This window comes from Aphelocoma coerulescens, chromosome 5 (genome assembly GCF_041296385.1).
Source record: "Aphelocoma coerulescens isolate FSJ_1873_10779 chromosome 5, UR_Acoe_1.0, whole genome shotgun sequence".
NCBI lineage: Eukaryota > Metazoa > Chordata > Aves > Passeriformes > Corvidae > Aphelocoma > Aphelocoma coerulescens.
Window position 1 is genome coordinate 30,350,568 of NC_091019.1, and position 15,850 is coordinate 30,366,417.

A 15,850-nucleotide genomic window follows, 5' to 3' on the forward strand; every position below is an offset into this window, starting at 1 on the left:
CTAGGGAAAAGAAGATCCTAATAAGGCATTGCAGCATACAAATAAATCGATGTCAAAATAGGAATAAGAAGAAAATCAATCTTCAATAAAGCATATTCCATGAGAAACAGAGTGGCAACAAACTTGCTAAAGCTGGAAAAAGTGATCTACTCTTTTGATAGAACTCACAGATTGATTCCCTGTGTGAAGGTCAGAATCTGGACCTGTTCCTTTCAAAATTAATAAAAATCAGCTTTGCAAAAAAAGAGAAAGGGAAAGCTGTCAGGACACTTAGACATCCATAAAAGAGCAGAGAAAAAGAGTTGTGCTAAACAGCACCTCATGAGATTGGCAAAGAGGGCTAATGACTTTTTATCACAGGCATTTATTGAGCTTAGGGCTTTGCAACACTTCCATGGAGAAAGTGATAGAAACCCATAAACCAAACTCACTAACTGACTTTGAACACAGGAAGAACAACCAAGGCCTCTTAGAAAAAGACAGGTTTGCAACAAGAGCAAAGAAAATTGAAATGGAGTTGCACGTAATTGATATATCCAGGTCTTCAATAACAATGTATGAAAAGTACCAGCTGCTGAGGCAGACACAGAATACAGCACTGGGGTGTTTGTTACAACATAGAGGTTTGCTGAAGGGCCCCTGGCAAAGACAGTCTGTTTAAAACCTTCAGTAGTTTTATATTTGCATAAATTCAGTCTAAGAGAGATTAATGGAAATAATATTGCTGCAAATAAATTCAGAGGGGAAACCTAGTTAGATACAGCTGACAACATAAAACCTCTGGATTTATGAGGCAACAGGTAAAACAGAAACATAACTAACCAATATCAACAGTGCTGTGTTGGGTACACCTCAGTGAGCGCCTTTGTGTAGGATCTGACGAATGCCAGGCATCCAAGAGGTTGTATGAAAAGACATTGCTCCATAGGCCTGTGCAATGGTAGAGAACAGGGAAACTTCTTCAGAAACATTTTAATGGAAAACATCCCTTTAAAAAAAATAATTTCTCAGCTTTGCAAGGGGTATTGGAAAGCCTCAAGGTTTCCAAATTATTACCAAAACTATATGAAGTTCATTTCAGCAACTAGCATTCTGTCCTCAAGGAGGAGCCTAAATAGTTTAAAACATTGTGTGAGGCCTTCAGCCACTGTAATTCATTGCCACATACAAACCAACATTTTCCATCCTATAATCAACTGTCATAAGTAAGCAAAACCATGCCATTTCCTATAAAACAAGGGTCTGCTCCACAAAATATGTCATATGCAAATGGATACTCAGTTAAAGGTTTGGCTGCTGCTCCTAGACAGTCAAGAATCAAATGGTTAGACCACAGTTTGGGACAGTCTGCAGCAAAGTCCTCTAATACAAGACGTCTTTGCTGTCCCTCTATGATTTCACTTTGCACAAGGACTTTTGAAGGAGACTCTTCTCCTATTTGTTGTTCTCATTCCTACAGTCTTTCTCCCACTTTTGCCATCCCAGGTAAAAGAACATCTAAAAATGTTTCCACAGTGCAGAAATCTTCAAAAGTCCCTTGGATCTTGAAAAGTATCTCTTCCTCCATGGCTCTGTCACAGGCAACAAGAGGAACTTGATCAGAGTAGGCAGTGCTGTGCTTTGTCTTGAAAATCTCTACCAGTGAAAGATTTGCAAAAGCCATACATTGTACAGGATGCAATAATTTGAGTTACACAATAAAATAGTTATTCATCCCATAAATTATTAACAGAAATACAGTTCCCTTTTAAACCTGGCGTGTTTCTAGAGTGGGACAGAAAGCCAAAGGCCTTCTGCTTCACAGGAAGTCCTTGTAAGAATAGACTCACTTAAGATATGTTAGAAATGCATAACCAAGAAATCAGTGGGGGCTCTCTGGATTTACAGTTAGCTGGCTACCAGAGTTCATTTGCACATAATTACTGGCCAGTTTCTGTCAAGAAAACCTTATCTCCCAGCAGCTTGAGAAGCTTCTGTCCAACTCTGCTGTGAGAAGGCAACTCCTCTGGTTTCTCCTGTCTTCTCTTGGTGTCTTTTCACTCTGTAACTTCCTGTTCCCTCAGCCCTGGGAGTAACACGCTGTTCCTGCATTTTAATATGTTTCAAACACTGTTGTGTCCTCAGAACTTGTTTATAATTATATAGCAGTGTTGCCCTAACCTCTTGCACTGAATTTTCTTTGTACCTATATTGGCTGAAATAAGAACTGTGAAGAGGGATGGTGTCTTTCACTAGGCTGACAGAGTTGAAAAGAGCAGACAAGCTCTCATGCACCCCAGACTTTCTTCTGGAAACATGAGGGTCTTGTATCCCCATAAGCTCATCCAGTCTTTCCAGCTCTAGCCACTGCTCTTACAAAAGGCCTTTCATCTCCCCGCGAATGACACCTTGCTTTTATCCTTGAACTATCATGCTGTAACTAACAGTACATTTTAACAGTAACCCAAGAGGGCATTGCATGTGGCATCACTAGATGGCAACATTGCTTTAACTCGCCACCTTATCCTTTTCAAGGACACACCCGTGGCTGCGGGATCACCAGGCTCAGGCACTAAGGCTGAGAACAGAGCTCAGCGCAGGCTGGACATGTTGGGTGTGCTTGCTACCTGGCCACCTCCGGTATGAACACACTACCCCACTGCTACTGAGGAACTGCAACAGAGGCACAACATTCTCAGAAGAAGGCTCTGTAGTCTCACCTAGCTCTGTGACCTACCTCTAACAGAGTGCTTAATGGAAGAGTAAAAGAAAAAGGGAAGAATGAAGGTATCTCTTCTTCAGCATATTCTCCAGCATCGCAAGCTCCTGGATTTGGGATTTCTAGTCCTGGTGGCTGCATCTGTAGTACTGGGTTTCAGAGCCACCAGTGGGATTTACCTTGCATGAATTTCTCCTGCCATTTGCAGTTCTATTCATACTCTTGGATCCCGTGTTTTCTTGAGTCTTTTCTCTCAGACTTCTCTTTCCTTAACACATGAAATCACTAAAAGCTCTTAGCACAGCTAATAAAGCTGTGAGATTTAGTGCTTGTGTGACTAAGCACAGTCTTTTCTTTCTTATGCCTAACTATTATCTCATGTTTTGAACAATATGATTCTGGACTCCTCCTGCATAATACAGACATTCACAGCTTCTCTGAACACCAAATAAGGAGTACCATGTGGTGTTGCTGGTTGCATGGATTTGTCACCTTAGAAATTAACAACTTTTGACCCGTATCCTTGGTGTCCTGTTGTGTCTTATGCTCATTTACATGTCAAACATCTGTTTAAGAGCAGACAGACTTGTCTGCAGAAACTTTACCCCAGAGAACCAACATACAAGGGTTGTAGTAGAGAGTTCCAGTATTAAGCAAAATTAAAACAATTGAATAAAAACTGGAAAGCTATTTTTCATATATTACTGGATGCTATTCTATTTACTGAATTAAGAATGATAAATTTTAATGATTTGTCATGGTAGCAAAATTAAAAAGGATTTAGAATACTATTAAACTTGAAAAAAGTGTCAGTAGCAGTTCACAAAACTACTCTAAATTGCCGTATTTTGTAATAAACTCAGTAACAACATTACTTTGGCTTCTCAGATCATGCCATTCATAGACAAATTTGATTGTAAGATCAGTTTCAAAATACAAAGTTTTCACGTGGAACTCTGCTGCTGGTTGGTTCAAAATGAACCTAACCTCTTCAAGCAGCCCTGAAACTTCAGGGATGAGCATCACTATTCAAGACAAAAGCAACAATGAATAGTGTGATTTGAAATTTCCTCTCAGTACTTTTAGCCCATCTCCATTGTCTAAGGAATTCAATCAGAGGTGAGAACACCCTGGTGTAAAATTGGTTTCAGTCCAATGCATGATGCAGGGCACTGGTTGTAATATGCAGGGTTTCTATTATATTAAAAATAAAACACATTTTAATGCAATTCAAATTTTTGCAATGCAGCACATCACCTTTCATGAAGCAGATTCGGGACTCAGGAAGTTTCCTCATCAGGCGACCCACAAAGAACTCACTGCCAAAATCCTCTGCACGAATGAAGGCACCATATTTTAGGAACCCAACCTCATAAGGGGTGAACTCCACCCATTCTGCAGAGACATAAAGCAAACTTTTAAATCTCAATCCTATCCCTACTTCCCTGCTGGCAGAGCTATAAAAAGGCAAAAAGGCAGCTGCAGGATAAGCCCTATCTGCAAGATGACCACAGACTGGCCTTCCTCGGGGTAGGGAGTTATCATTCAGCTGGTGTCAGCCACTCACTCAGTAATGTTTTACAGTGTTGTTCATTCAAAACTTTCCAATGACCCTCTCCAGAGAGAACATAAGTGAAGTTTATATGAAGAGGGGTCAGCCTACGTTACCCCACATGTGGAGCTAAGGCTTGTGACTACCTTGGATGTCCTTAAACACTTCCCCAAGATTTCTCCTGCCCCATAGAAGATGAATTCCTCCCATAACCTAGGCACAAAGTCTGGAAATGGAAAAGGAAGTTACGGAGGAAAAGAAACTGTTAATTAATGCTATGGGTCAGCTGTACAAGAGGTTGAAGTCTTGATAATGCAGATAGTTTAAACACCAAATGAGCCCATTTTTGCCATCACCTTTGAACTCTGAAAGGCTGTAATCTTCTTTGATGTTGAGGATCATGTAGATAGGTAGGGGATTTTGACCCTGACTCAATGCCTGTTGCTCATCTGAGAGTTTGTGGTTATTTTTCTGTGAATTGATAAAAGACAAAGAGCAAAATCAAGGGACCCTCTTGGCATACTCTATGACTTCCAAAATACAGCAAAATACATACCTGTTTCCCTCTTAATTTCATCATTCTCTAGACTCATTTTGTGTCCAAACATTTTTTTAACCAAGGAGTGATCTAAACATTTACATATCTACATAGGCTTATTTAATTACAGGTACAGCTGTAGGACACTTTTTTAAAAAATGGTCTCCTGTTCTTTCTCATAAATACATCCACTTTACATGGAAATTTAAGTTCTCACAGGGATGAACACAGGAAAATAAACCAACAGTATGGCTCTTTAGTTAGGTACTCAGGTACTCATACTTGAAGAAGGAGACATAGGTTTTCTGGTCTACAGAAGCCCCTTGGCTGCTAATTATGCATTAAGAGACACATGGGGATAAAACTCTCAACAAGTTTGCAGACAACACTAAACTGGGTGGGAGTGTTGATCTGCTGGAGAGCAGGAAGGCTCTGCAGGGGGATCTGGACAGGCTGGATCAACAGGCCAAGGCAAATCATATGAGGTTCAATAAGGCCAAGGGCTAGGACCTGCACTTGGGTCACAATAACCCCAGGCAGTCCTACAGGCTGGGGGAAGGAGGCTGGAAAGCTGCTCAGCAGAAAAGGACCTGGGGATGCTGGTCAACAGTGGCTGAACATGATCCAGTGTGCACCCAGGTGGCCAAGAAGGCCAATGGCATCCTGGTCTGGATCAGCACTAGTGTGGCCAGCAGGACCAGGGCAGTGATTGACCCCCTGTACTTGGCACTGGTGGGACCACACCTCAAGTGCTCTGTCCAGTTTTGGGCCCCTCACTACAAGAAAGAAATTGAGGTGCTGGAGCATGTCCAGAGAAGGACATGGAGCAAAGGCAATGGAGCTGGGAAAGGATCTGGAGAAAAAGTCTTACAAGGAGCAGCTGAAGGAGCTGGGGTTGTTTAGCCTGAAGAAAAGGAGGCTCAGGGGAGTCCCTATCAATCTCTACAACTCCCTGAAAGGAGGTTGTAGACAAGTGGGGATTGGTCTCTTCTTCCAAGTAACAAATGATAAGACAAGAGGAAATGGACTCAAGTTGTGCTTGAAGAGGTTTAAATTGAATATTAGGAAAAATTTCTTCATTGAAAGGCTGGTCAGCATTGGAACAGGTTCCCCAGGGGAGTGGTGGAATCATGATCTATAAACTTGTGTAGATGTGGCACCTGAGGACATGGGTTAGTGGTGAACATGATAGTGATCATGGATGGACACAAAGGTCTTTTCTAACCTTAACAATTCTAAAACCCCTTTGTTAGTAAGCAGAAATCATCTGCTGGATAATGCTGGCATGCTCTCAGGCATTTGTCCTTGGAGGTTCATTTTCCATACAATAGTATTCAGTAGCTGTTAGAGAAAATGTAGGGAAAACACTACCCCATCATCTAATGCTTTTTCCAGCAGAAGCCCCCAAAAATCAACACTAGAGATCTGGTATCCTTCTTGCTTCCGCAGTTTTAGCTCTTTTGCATAGTATTTCAAGCTTTCCAGGGAAAAGCAGCTTAGCTTGCACTTGGTCATATGTCTGCGGACTTCACCAATCGGTCTTGATAGATCCTTCTGCGACCAGTCAGCACTCTGATACAAATGTGACAAAGTCCTGGGGAAAAGAAAGGAAGTGCATTGTCATATGCTAGAGAAACTTTCACTTTTCAGACTTAGATTTAAGGTCCACATCAAATTAACTAGCTGAGGTTCTTTAAAAGCATCTTTTGGGCTTAGTTTATTATGTAAAAGATTTTTTGATTTAGAGGACTTTCCAAAATCACTAGTGAAGCATGAGGACTTGCAAAAAGCCCCTCCTTGCTACTAAGGTTTATGCACAAGGATGTGATTTGCACCCAGGTGACTCTGTAGGAAAGATCCTGGACCTGAAACAAAGAATCAAGGAAAATCTTGGTCCCTGTAGGCAGCACCTAGGCCATACACTGGCTAGGGCAATGTGCTCCTAATGCAGCAATAAAGAAACCTTGAGACTGAAGCAGTGTGCCTTTCTTTACCAAAATAAAGAGAAGAAATATCTCACACAGCAGACTATAGAGGTGATGAGTCATGTTCAGGATCTCCTTACCATGTTGAACCAGATGACCCAGTGATGTATGAAATAGCATCCAAGAGACCCAACTTTTGAAGACCCAACAGGTTGCCTAACAGAGATGTCAGTGCCCGAGTGCCACCTCCTGTTGTCATCACTGCTACAACTGGTACCTGTTTAATCATCAACACAGCCGTGGTAAGCAACACTTTGTTTACCAGCACAAGTGATCAGAGCTGAGTGAAATGTAGTATTTCAGTCCCACAAAAAATTCCAACATTTCACCATTTCCCCAGGCAGGGAAGAAAAACAAATGAAAACTGTGTATTTTGCACAGGAAAAAAAAAAAAGTAACTAACTGATTTTGAGGATTTTGAGGATTTTGATAAAAATCAATCATTTTTCATTGTAAATTCTTACATGCTGGCTTATCAAAGCAGCTCAAAACTTATTGTTTCAAGGCATTTCAATATTACACTGCATTGTCCTTAGCAAAATATCTCATGAGAGCTCTGTTTTGATAATGAGCAGAGCTTATCCTCTCTGTAAGTCAAGCATAATAGCTAGATTACATTTCCTACAAAGTACCTAGAGTATATAATTGCAGTGATGAAGCCAAATTGTATGGAAATGTAAATTATGTTACCGGAAGACAAATTTCTCTAAGGAGCCCACTGAGAGAAGATGATCCAATTGACATTTTCCACACACATTTCCAGGAAATTGCATCAAAGAAATACTCAACAGTTTCCTTATTCAAATTGAACATTTCAGGTCAAAGCAAAGTATTCTGATTTGGATTTACCTGACTATAAGGAAATATTCTCTTGGTGGAAAATTTGAAAATAATACTTAGAAGTACTTCCCCTAAAAATTATTATACTTAAGAAATTACTGTGCCAGTAAGAAACAATGTAGTAATATTATCAGTTTGTGAGCAGGGATATCATTTATAATGTCTAGAACCATGCTGTCATGTATTACCGAATATGCCTTTGGCCCACCTGTCCTGGACAAAGGAGAAAATACAGGTGAGAAAAAATTAACCAACTCTTATTACAGCTGGTGGTGGGGTCAGTGGCTCTGACCCAGGAAGAGGTGACTGGTCCGGAGAGATGGTCCCGAAAGGAATCGCCTTCCCGAGGCCCGGTGTCTCCCCTCAGCTGCTGGCAGAGGGGCCCTTGCAGAGGTTATCAGCTCTTTAGTGATTCTCAGCTCGTGATTCCAGCTCAGCTCTGCAGGGCATCCTCCAGGCCAAGCCAGACCAGAGAGAGACGAGAAGGCCCGTGTGGCTGGTTCCGCACAGAGGTAGATTTATTGTTGGTTCCCTCCGGCGAAGGGGAAAGCCAGGGACAAGCTCTCTCCCTCACAGAGCTAGGGGGCTCCCTTTTATAGGGATACAGGGGATCAGCAGGGGACCAATGGGTTACAGAGGGTCTGGGACAGACCAGTGGGTTACAGAAGGATCTGCATAGTGTCTCTCAAAGGATTGTGGGTCCACTTTTCCTCGCCATGACCAAGAAGTGGCTGCCTTTTCAGGGAGTCCTGCTGGGCGATTGCGAAATCTCTCGTCTCAGCAGAGATCCCTCCAGGGCAAGGGCTGGGCATATCCCACAAACTCTCAAGTTGGTTCTTCCTTTCTCAAGTTCCTGATCACAGACCATTCTCCCTCCCTAAAGCACCAACCATCCCCATGCCAGCATGGACATTACAAACCCTAACTCAGACAAGCAGATGAGAGAAAAAATGTTGAATGTCTTTGTTCTATTTGAGGAACTACAGCTGAGATGATGAGCACCAGAGGACAGAGTCTATAATAAGACGCCTTCTCATCAGCCAGTATTATGCATCACTTCAATTGTTAGATTTTGTCCCTCCAAAAATCTGATAATATAAAATACCTTATGGGGTCTTGGTGACTGAATGATCAGCTAAAACAGTCAGACTAACCAGGTCTATAATGCACAGATGAAAAAGAAATAGAGAACAAATGCTGATTTATAGCATTATGTTTTCTGGAAAAATGTGTATCAAGAGGATACACGCAAGAGATACAACCCTAGCTCTCACATTGCTTCATCTAAAGTACAAAATGTAGAAAATGCTTTACATGGTGCAATGAATGTATCAGGGCTAGTTAAGAAACAATATGCAAAAGGCTATGAACATAACATATTCTTGTTACACAGCATGTTACAGTCCCTGTGGTGCTTCCCCATACCTCATGATCTTGTAGGTCTTGCTCTAAATGTAGTGCTTTTTTCAGAGCAGAAGCCACAAACTTCTTCCTTTTCTGTAGGAAATTTTTCTCCTCCGTACACAGATCAAATTCCAAGCGAGCATCTAAGTTTCTGGACCTCAAACAAAGTCCAGGGTTAAATAGGGTGTGCACAATCTTAAAATTAATGTCTGCTTACAAGTTGCAACTCTATTATTAGGCTTAGAAAAGCTGCTACTCTGGCCCCACAAAAGCACATCACAGATGGTATAGATAAAGTAGAGAAAAGGCTGATAAAATGCAAAAAGCAAAATCTTACAGAAAGAAATATTCTTTATTACTACAATAATTTTCAGGAAGTGTTTAACATAAATACTGCAATCCATATATGGATACTATAAACAGTGGACTATTTAGGATTTCTTGCCTCAGGACCTCCAGATTTTATAATTTCCTTACTTCACAAGTAAGGAAAGTGAAGTGTAAACACATCTTTTTCTAAATATATAGCTCTACAGATGTTGCAACCAGAAAAACATTATTCTCCCCATCTAAACTGAGCTCCTATATAGCAGCATAACAGGAAAATTCACCTAGCACAGAGTTAACCAGCTTCTGGACATGGGTAATGACCATAGGGTGAATAGGTAAATATAATAATTGACAAAATACTTTCTCCCTTAGATACAGAAATAGGTAAGAAGGCAAAAAAGCATCTTTTTTTCACAACCACAAAGCCTGAAGACAGAATTTCTTACCAGTCATTTGACTTCACATGTAAATTGATTGTCTCATCCTAGGAAAAAAACCACAATATAAGCACTGGAGATTACGTTATGTTCTTTCTTTACCATCAGCTCTGAAAGCCTTCTCTTTTTCTAAAAGCAACATTAAGCTACAAAGCCATAAGAATCAGAGAATCCATCTAAATCTTAAAACTTCTCCAAGTCCACTTTATTTTCTTTATATTGTTTTATACTAAAGATAAAGAGAGCAGTATGCAGCAAAATCCAACACCAGCTCTGCCAGTGTGTTCCATTCTGCCTCATCATTTACATTTGCTCTGATTTGCATTAGTCCCCCAGGTGATCACAGAAATCCCTTTGTCATGTGTTTGGCTGTGATTTTTCTTTTCTGTTTGGTTCATATGAAAATGTACATGTCTATAATGCTAGAAATTGTTAGGAATCAAAGGGCACTAACAGTTATATATATAAACCCCTACTTCACATGGATCTAATTAACTCATGCCCATTGATCATTAGTCTATAGCTTAATATTTATTCTAAGAAGTTTGTATCAATCACCTTTGCTACTTCCACCTTCTCACTGAATGGAAGTGAATCCAGAGGAATAATGAGGGATGCATGGCAATCTTTTTTCTCTTCACCTGAAGTACACTGAAAAATAAATTATGATGTAGAAAAATATTTCACGTATACACCATAAAAAAGCACTGTCTCCAACTTACTTTTTTCAAATGGGATCCTTGTCCAGCAGTATTCAAGTTGGCATCTAATATTTGTATGTCTTAGAGGTAACAATGCTGTTTCAGAGCTGAAGTAGCTCTTAATTAAAAATACAAACTCTTTCTATTTGCCTCAGTCGAGTGTAGAAAACCATGAGTTTACTGTGCTTGCTCAAGCTAATGACCACATACCGAGCAGAAATGAGGCTTCTTCTCTGCTAGAGCCATGCACAGCTCTGACAGGCTGTACTTGATGTAATGGAAGTTCAGGGGCTTCACAGGTTGCCAGAAGGAGCCCAGCGACAGGGTCTGGCTCTTCTCGTACGATCCCTTCACTGAAAACAAGAAGTCTTTTTCTGAAAAAAGAATCCAAACATCAAAAATATACAGAGAAATTAGTGACTATGATCCCAGAAATGGAACACTAAATGGTCTTTCAGAAATTTATATATAAACCCTTCCACAATGCTTAAAAGCTTCCAAACTCTATTTATCCAACAAGAGAACATTACAAGAAATAGGAGGAGAAGAAAAGCAGACAAGCAAATCAAAAACAAACCACAAAACCCCAAAAAGCTTATAAAGTTGCAGTAGATGTTTTAAAAAAATCAGACATACAGGCAAATTGGACAAAATGTAAGTTGAGAGAGAAATATATATTTACTTCTACTTTACAGCATTTATAAGATTCATTGTCATTCTAATCATTCCCTTTAATTTCAAAGTCCAGTTTTTACAGTTAGTTAGCACAGACACACTGTGTTGGATCTGTGAACCTGTGTATACACTCCTAATCACCCAGTTCCTGTCCTCTAATTGTAAGAACAAAGTAGGAAAATACCAGATATGAAAATGACAAAACAAAACAAACCACAAGCAAAAAAAAAAAAAAAACAAACAAAAAACCAACAAACAACAACAACAAGGAAAAAAAAACAAAAAAAAACCAAAAAAAAACCCCAAAGAACCCTAAAAAAAGAACCCCCCCCAAACCAACCAACCGAGGAAAAATCAGTTAACCATAAAATAAGGGGGGTTTTGTTTCTACTTTGGGGTCTAACCTGAAGGTTCTTTCTTTGTCCATCTGTTGTCCACCAGGACTTCCAAGCAGGAAATTTCACGAGACTGTAGCAGGGATGAACAATGAGAGATTAAAGTATATAAAACATGCAATATCAAGTCACTTCACTGCTACCTGTCTGGTCACCCGAGTCCCTGGGATCTGGAAAACAGTCCACCCTGTGTTTGTTAGGCTGATAAGAGAAAGATTTTGGCACTCTGAAGATGTGACAGGTTTCAACTGAAAGAAAAATGGTGGTGGTTTTGGACAGGACTGGGAAGAGGAGGGAAATAACACAGGAGCAGTGGGAGTGTGCTGAGACCTCCTGAGGGTAAACTGATGGGTTGACCAAATCACGGGGCTGTCCTTGCCACCCTGCTTTGGTGAAGCTGGACAGTCAAGTGCAACTCCTCTAAATAATGAGAAAGCAGCTGAGAAAGAAACTTCCATATCATCCTGTGGAAGTGGGGAAAACAGGATGGCCATGAGGGAGTACAAAAGAAGTTCCCCAAAGGAATGACACAGCAGCAGTAAGTCAGTGAAAGACTACTTCAGGCTTTGTCAATAGGCTTGATACCAGCCTGTGGTGGTGAACAGGTTTCTGGGCATCCCAAATGACTGTGCACGTTCTTTCCTAACACATCCTCCCACAGGGATCAGCGCAACAGGATGGCTACCTGTGTCTGACCCCCATCTCCCTCCCCTTCAGCCCTGCCTGCAGTGAGGTGTTGGGGCACCTGCCACATTCACGATTCCCATCACTATCATGAAAAAAAAGATAAAAGAGCAATAGTTTAAAATTACCACTAATACACCATTAGTCACAAGCTTTTCAGGAGGGACTGGACTGAAAGAGAAAAAAAAAATGCAGTCAGAACTAGTATCACCTAAATACATCCTTAAATTAACACCAAGGAAAAATGCTTTCCTTGATGTTTGTCTTGTCCAGCATAGTCTCAAACATGTCACTGATCTGAAATGTGAGACATCTGAAATGTGTTTTCCCTTTTTTTTTTAATGAAAATGGTAAACAATAGTTGTGATAAGTATGATGACTGCAGTTCTTATTATCTTCCCTCTTCCAGCAAGTAATAGGATAAATTAATAACTAGGATGATTCTTGGTAGATAAGGAAGACAGAGTTTTAGCCAATATGCAACTAACTTCACCAACACTAGCTCTTGCTGTTGTGCTGAGCATTTTAAACTATATTATATTAATGCTAGCATGTGTTTGACTCCTTGCAAAGGGACACTTCTACAGTTCCATGTGGATGTTACTCACATGCTCTCCGATGTAAACTCAACCTCTAGCATCTCCTGTGTCTGTAAAAGATTAATTTGTTATAAGCATATGAATTAATTTTCTTTCTCATTGGCTATGGTTGTCAGTTATTATTCTGGCTCCTGAAAGAGTTCTTCAATCAAATCAAATTTCCTTCCTACTCCAAGGTATAGTGCGAGGAGAGAAAGCATTTGAGTTAGAGTGATTTTGGAAGTCTTCTCCCTCCTTTGTTAACCATCAGTCCCTGGGCCAACTGCCCTGTTCTGTTTGGTGGTGAGGAAGAGTAGAAGGGCAGGCAGTCCTAAGTCCTGCAATAACTGTTGGCTTAAGCCTGTCTAAAGGCTTGGAGTTTTACTGTATAATGTTATCAGAGGATTGATACTGCTGTATAGAAGAGGGCATTCTCAATTCTTCTGATCAAAAGGACTCCTATAACATGGACAGTACATTGACCAGTGCCCAGACAAGTTAAGGTAGACTGCCTGCCGAAAGCACTGTGGAGCTGAATACCCACATACCCCCTATAAGACAAGTCAGTGAAATAGCAAATCTATAGAAGTATCTAAATTGAATACCCACGTCCCACATTGAAGTCATCATGGATGTATTCAGGCACACTGAAATAATGAAACAGTTTGAGCAACTGGCTATCAACTGGTTTTAGCACCTCAGTATGGATCTTTGGGTTTATTTTCAGGTATGTTCAAAAGAATCACAGGGCAAGGAATCAGTGAATACAGTAACATCTGTGCTAGAGTATGCCCAGACTCCTAAGTGCTTGTGCCAGAAAAGGAAATTCTAACAGAGAAACTTTGTGCAATGGTGACCAAGTTTTGTATGTCCAACAAAACCTATTTGAGCAACAGAGTCAAGAAAGAGGGGAAAAAAGCAACTCTGGTGTCAGAAAAAAAACACCTGTTAAGAAGTTTGATGAGCTAGCAAAATCCTTCAGGATCATGTCCTTGTCTACTTTGCTGATTAAGGTTTGGAAGGTTCTTTACAGGGTATATGAAGTGCATACCAAGAGGAAACAAGCTCTCCTACCTACAATTGCTTTAAAAGAACTTACTTAGGAGGTAATACCAAAAAACGTATTTTCTTCCTGTGGCCAAGGCAGTTTTATCACTCACCTTTGGATTTAGCTGAAATGTCAAGTGAACAGTTTCTCCAAGCTGGATTTTAGCAATATCAAGGAGAACAGTGAAGAGGAGCTCATCTTTAGTGACTGCATTTTCATCATAGACTTTCATCTCAAGAACATTCTGTGAACAGAGGTACAGAATGAGGATCCTATTTTGAGACCTTACAGAGGCACAAGATGATGTGCTCAGCATGTTAAGGAAAACAGAGAAAGGATGGGGAGAAGTGAGAGAGCATGTGCAACTTTGCATCCATGCAGAGAGGAAGAAAGATATACTGAACTTAACACAGAGTTGGGTTTGTTGCTGAATGGTCCTGCAAAGTAAATTAAATGAACAAGGCTAGTAGAATCACTGAATATTGAAAAACATGTTTGGCCTCTAATTTGGTTTGAGGTCACCAGTTTTCTTTGAATTGTAGGAAACCTTCTAGTGGTCAGGACTTTGTTGCTGTTGATAGAATAAGAAATCGTTGGATATTAGCAGCAATTAAAATACATTAGGATGCACCATATAATTACTTCATGGTTGCATAATTTTATCCTGTAAATTATTAAACAGATCACATGCAGATAATTACCATGGAATCTACAGAAAGGGATATGCTTTTGTTAAATTGCACAAATCCCACTAAATAAATCTCCTCTTTTCTCTCCCCTGTCATGTGTCTGTTTGGATGGACAGGAGAGGGTAACAACCTCTCCTGTGCCTGATTGGTAGCTGGACATGGGCTGGCTCAGAGATGCCTCCCAGAGTGCTGAGCAAGTGAACTTTAACTGCTGTTTTCTCAGTGGGGCAATAATTCAGGCCTCCCTCAATGTATTCAGCAGCTCATTTTCATGTAAATTACAGGGAGCGCTTATCTCCGATTCTTACTTACGCATCAGATTTAACTGGAACTTGCTAAGAGGCTTGATGTTTATTAAAGACACACAGTTAGGCTCATGGTCTCCACACAAACACACAGATAAAACAGAGTGAGTGCATGAACTTTGCTGTCTTAGACGTTCATAATGTGTCTCAGAAAGGTCCATACCTAAATGTGATGAGTTATTGACTAGACAAATACACTGAAAGGAAGACACTCCAGATGGCAAATGACCTTGAGTTTGCAATTTATTGTCCGAAGACAGAAATACTGCTGATCTATAAGGCCACCTATGTAAATGCATCGCTCTGTGGTCAGCCCTGTCCATGGCACTTGCTAATAGAAACATATTGTCAAGAGGCAGAGACAAACAGCCACAGCAACTTGGTTTACAGGCTAGCCATAAATAGCTTGTAAAGGATTATGGACGGTGATGGAGGTGATATGCTTAAAAGCAATGGTCTGCAGCTAGTAGAAGGCGGGCTTGCACTGAAGAGCAGATCAATTTACCTTGCTGTGATACTGCAAGAGAATGTCCTTATCTGGCTAAAATGACTGACTTATTTTCTGAGTGACCAACTGATTCGAAGTCCCAGTTACTCCCAGCCAGCCAGGAGAGGTATGCACAGGGTGCTGGCTGGCCAAGGGAGATCTCTGGCTGTGCCACTGGGATGCTGTGTGGGAAGCAGCCAGGGGTGTCTGGGCAGTTCACGGTATCTATCTCTCCTGACAGAGGATATGAGAGCAGCATCACTGGGAGCCAGGTAAGGAGCAGAGCCAGCCCTTGGCAGGGCTGTGTGCCACCAGCTCTGGGAAGGGTCAACCCTCCTGCAGCTGTGGGAGTTGTGCCCACAGTGCAAGCCTGGGAAGCCCTTTCTAGCCAACTGTGTGTGAGACATTCATCAAAACAAATGCCTGTCAGTAAACACTGTTGTTCCTGGTGAGAACCAGCACAAACATGCCCAAACTGGTCTTTTCTTCCCCAATGGGAGTGTA

General features: G+C 40.9%; 1 protein-coding gene across 8 annotated transcripts in view; it reads right to left on the reverse strand.

The window, feature by feature from the left end:
- LOC138111503 (cytosolic phospholipase A2 epsilon-like) overlaps positions 1 to 15,850 on the reverse strand; it is a 36,043-nt gene that overhangs the window by 3,685 nt on the left and 16,508 nt on the right. For 4 of the 8 annotated variants that reach the window (XM_069017418.1, XM_069017417.1, XM_069017422.1 and 1 more), the window contains 13 exons: positions 13,978 to 14,109; positions 12,848 to 12,888; positions 12,368 to 12,410; positions 11,565 to 11,628; positions 10,696 to 10,859; positions 10,343 to 10,435; positions 9,794 to 9,831; positions 9,039 to 9,174; positions 6,854 to 6,990; positions 6,160 to 6,382; positions 4,607 to 4,721; positions 3,956 to 4,093; positions 823 to 930 (listed from right to left, as the gene is read on the reverse strand). In XM_069017418.1, the coding sequence (XP_068873519.1) occupies positions 823 to 930; positions 3,956 to 4,093; positions 4,607 to 4,721; positions 6,160 to 6,382; positions 6,854 to 6,990; positions 9,039 to 9,174; positions 9,794 to 9,831; positions 10,343 to 10,435; positions 10,696 to 10,859; positions 11,565 to 11,628; positions 12,368 to 12,410; positions 12,848 to 12,888; positions 13,978 to 14,109 (1,432 nt within the window). The remainder of the gene's footprint in view (positions 1 to 822; positions 931 to 3,955; positions 4,094 to 4,606; positions 4,722 to 6,159; positions 6,383 to 6,853; positions 6,991 to 9,038; positions 9,175 to 9,793; positions 9,832 to 10,342; positions 10,436 to 10,695; positions 10,860 to 11,564; positions 11,629 to 12,367; positions 12,411 to 12,847; positions 12,889 to 13,977; positions 14,110 to 15,850) is intronic. The other 4 variants (XM_069017419.1, XM_069017423.1, XM_069017421.1 and 1 more) reach the window with 4 other exon arrangements.